Source organism: Cynocephalus volans, chromosome X, assembly GCF_027409185.1.
Source record: "Cynocephalus volans isolate mCynVol1 chromosome X, mCynVol1.pri, whole genome shotgun sequence".
NCBI lineage: Eukaryota > Metazoa > Chordata > Mammalia > Dermoptera > Cynocephalidae > Cynocephalus > Cynocephalus volans.
In genome coordinates this window covers 114,323,165-114,324,467 of record NC_084478.1, presented here as the reverse complement: position 1 = coordinate 114,324,467, position 1,303 = coordinate 114,323,165, and the positions used below count along the sequence as shown (strand labels likewise).

General features: G+C 54.9%; 1 protein-coding gene across 1 annotated transcript; it reads left to right on the top strand.

Moving 5' to 3' along the window:
• Nucleotides 1-272: 272 nt before the first annotated feature.
• Nucleotides 273-704, top strand: LOC134368256 (histone H2B-like). The gene has a single exon (XM_063084804.1). The coding sequence runs from the start codon at nt 273-275 to the stop codon at nt 702-704; it is 432 nt and encodes a 143-aa protein (XP_062940874.1).
• The last annotated feature ends 599 nt before the right edge of the window (nt 705-1,303 follow it).

Sequence of the window (1,303 nt, the reverse complement as noted above, 5' to 3'; positions counted from 1 at the left end):
TCTCTTGCTGTGAATTTCTGTATGGGACCAGACAGGCAGCTTGCAGGGCTCCAGACGCTCACTGTGATTGGTGGAGGGACCGCCAGCAGGAGGACCGTGCAGTCCCAGCGCACTCCGCTAGGCTCACTCACGCGCTCCCTGTGTGCCCTGACACCCAGTCAGAAGTCGAGGTCACGCATGACGTGAGGCAAGGCAGCGACTATAAAAAGGGCTCCCCGCCTGGCAGCAGCGCCATCGTCGGTGCCTCCTAGCTCTTGGGGGTTGCCTGAGGGATGGCGGAGCCTGCCTCTGCCCCGTCTCCGGAGGAAGGTGTCAGCACCCAGGCGCCTGAGAAGGGCGCTCCGACGGCCCTGAAACAGAAGAAGCCCAGGCGCCATCGCCGCCGCAGCCGCCGTCACACCCGCTGCCGCCGCGGCCGCCGCGGCGAGGACAGTTTCGCCACCTATTTCCCCAGGGTTCTGAAGCTGGTCCACGACGGCCTCAGCCTGTCCCAGCAGGCCGTGAACGTCATGGACTCGTGCATTAGCGACCTCTTCGAGCGCCTCGCCGAAGAGGCCGGCCGCCTGGCCCGTTACAACCAGCGCTGCACCCTCACCTCACAGGATATCCAGGCCGCCGTGCACCTGCTGCTGACCGGGGAGCTCCGCAAGCATGCCGTGACCGAGGGCACCAGGGCTGTGCTCAGGTTCACCATGAGCACATGAGCCGCCTCCTGCCCCCGGGCACGGCCCCCCAAAGGCTCTTTTCAGAGCCGCCTCAGATGACCCGAAAGACCTGTAACCACTTAATTTATCGTGCTATTTGTGGCTTCCTCAAAATCCGAGTAAATTTTCTGTTCTTCTGTTGCTTTTTGTTCTGTGTGGCCTAAAATAATTTTCTAGAGTTTTCCGTGAGTACTGATCTCCTACATATCCTCTAAGGAAAAGTGATTTTAAGAAATCAACACGATTAGGAAATGATGACTGCGCTATGGGTGTTTGTGGTTTCCGTTTGGAAATTCAGAAATCAAGTAGAAACATCAGCAAAGCACCAAAATGACGTTGGGAATTGTAGACAGGGAACAAAATGGGACTGACACAGATGAAATGTCTGTGGGACAAGGGACGACTGGGTTTGAGGACTAGAAGGGAACAGAACGCATGACTACTTTCTTCAGTAGTTGATGGACGAAAATGTGGCACCTCCTGGTGCGGTTTGCAGAGAAAACCAACTGAAGGGAAGAGTCAGCGCTTACGTAATTGACAAACTGTTGATATTCATTACATATAGAAATTATAATTTTGCTATGTTGGATTAAATAAAA

What these genes read in the sequence shown, in the direction of transcription:
- LOC134368256 (XM_063084804.1), top strand. Translation starts at nt 273, where the DNA reads ATGGCGGAGCCTGCCTCTGCCCCGTCTCCGGAGGAAGGTGTCAGCACC.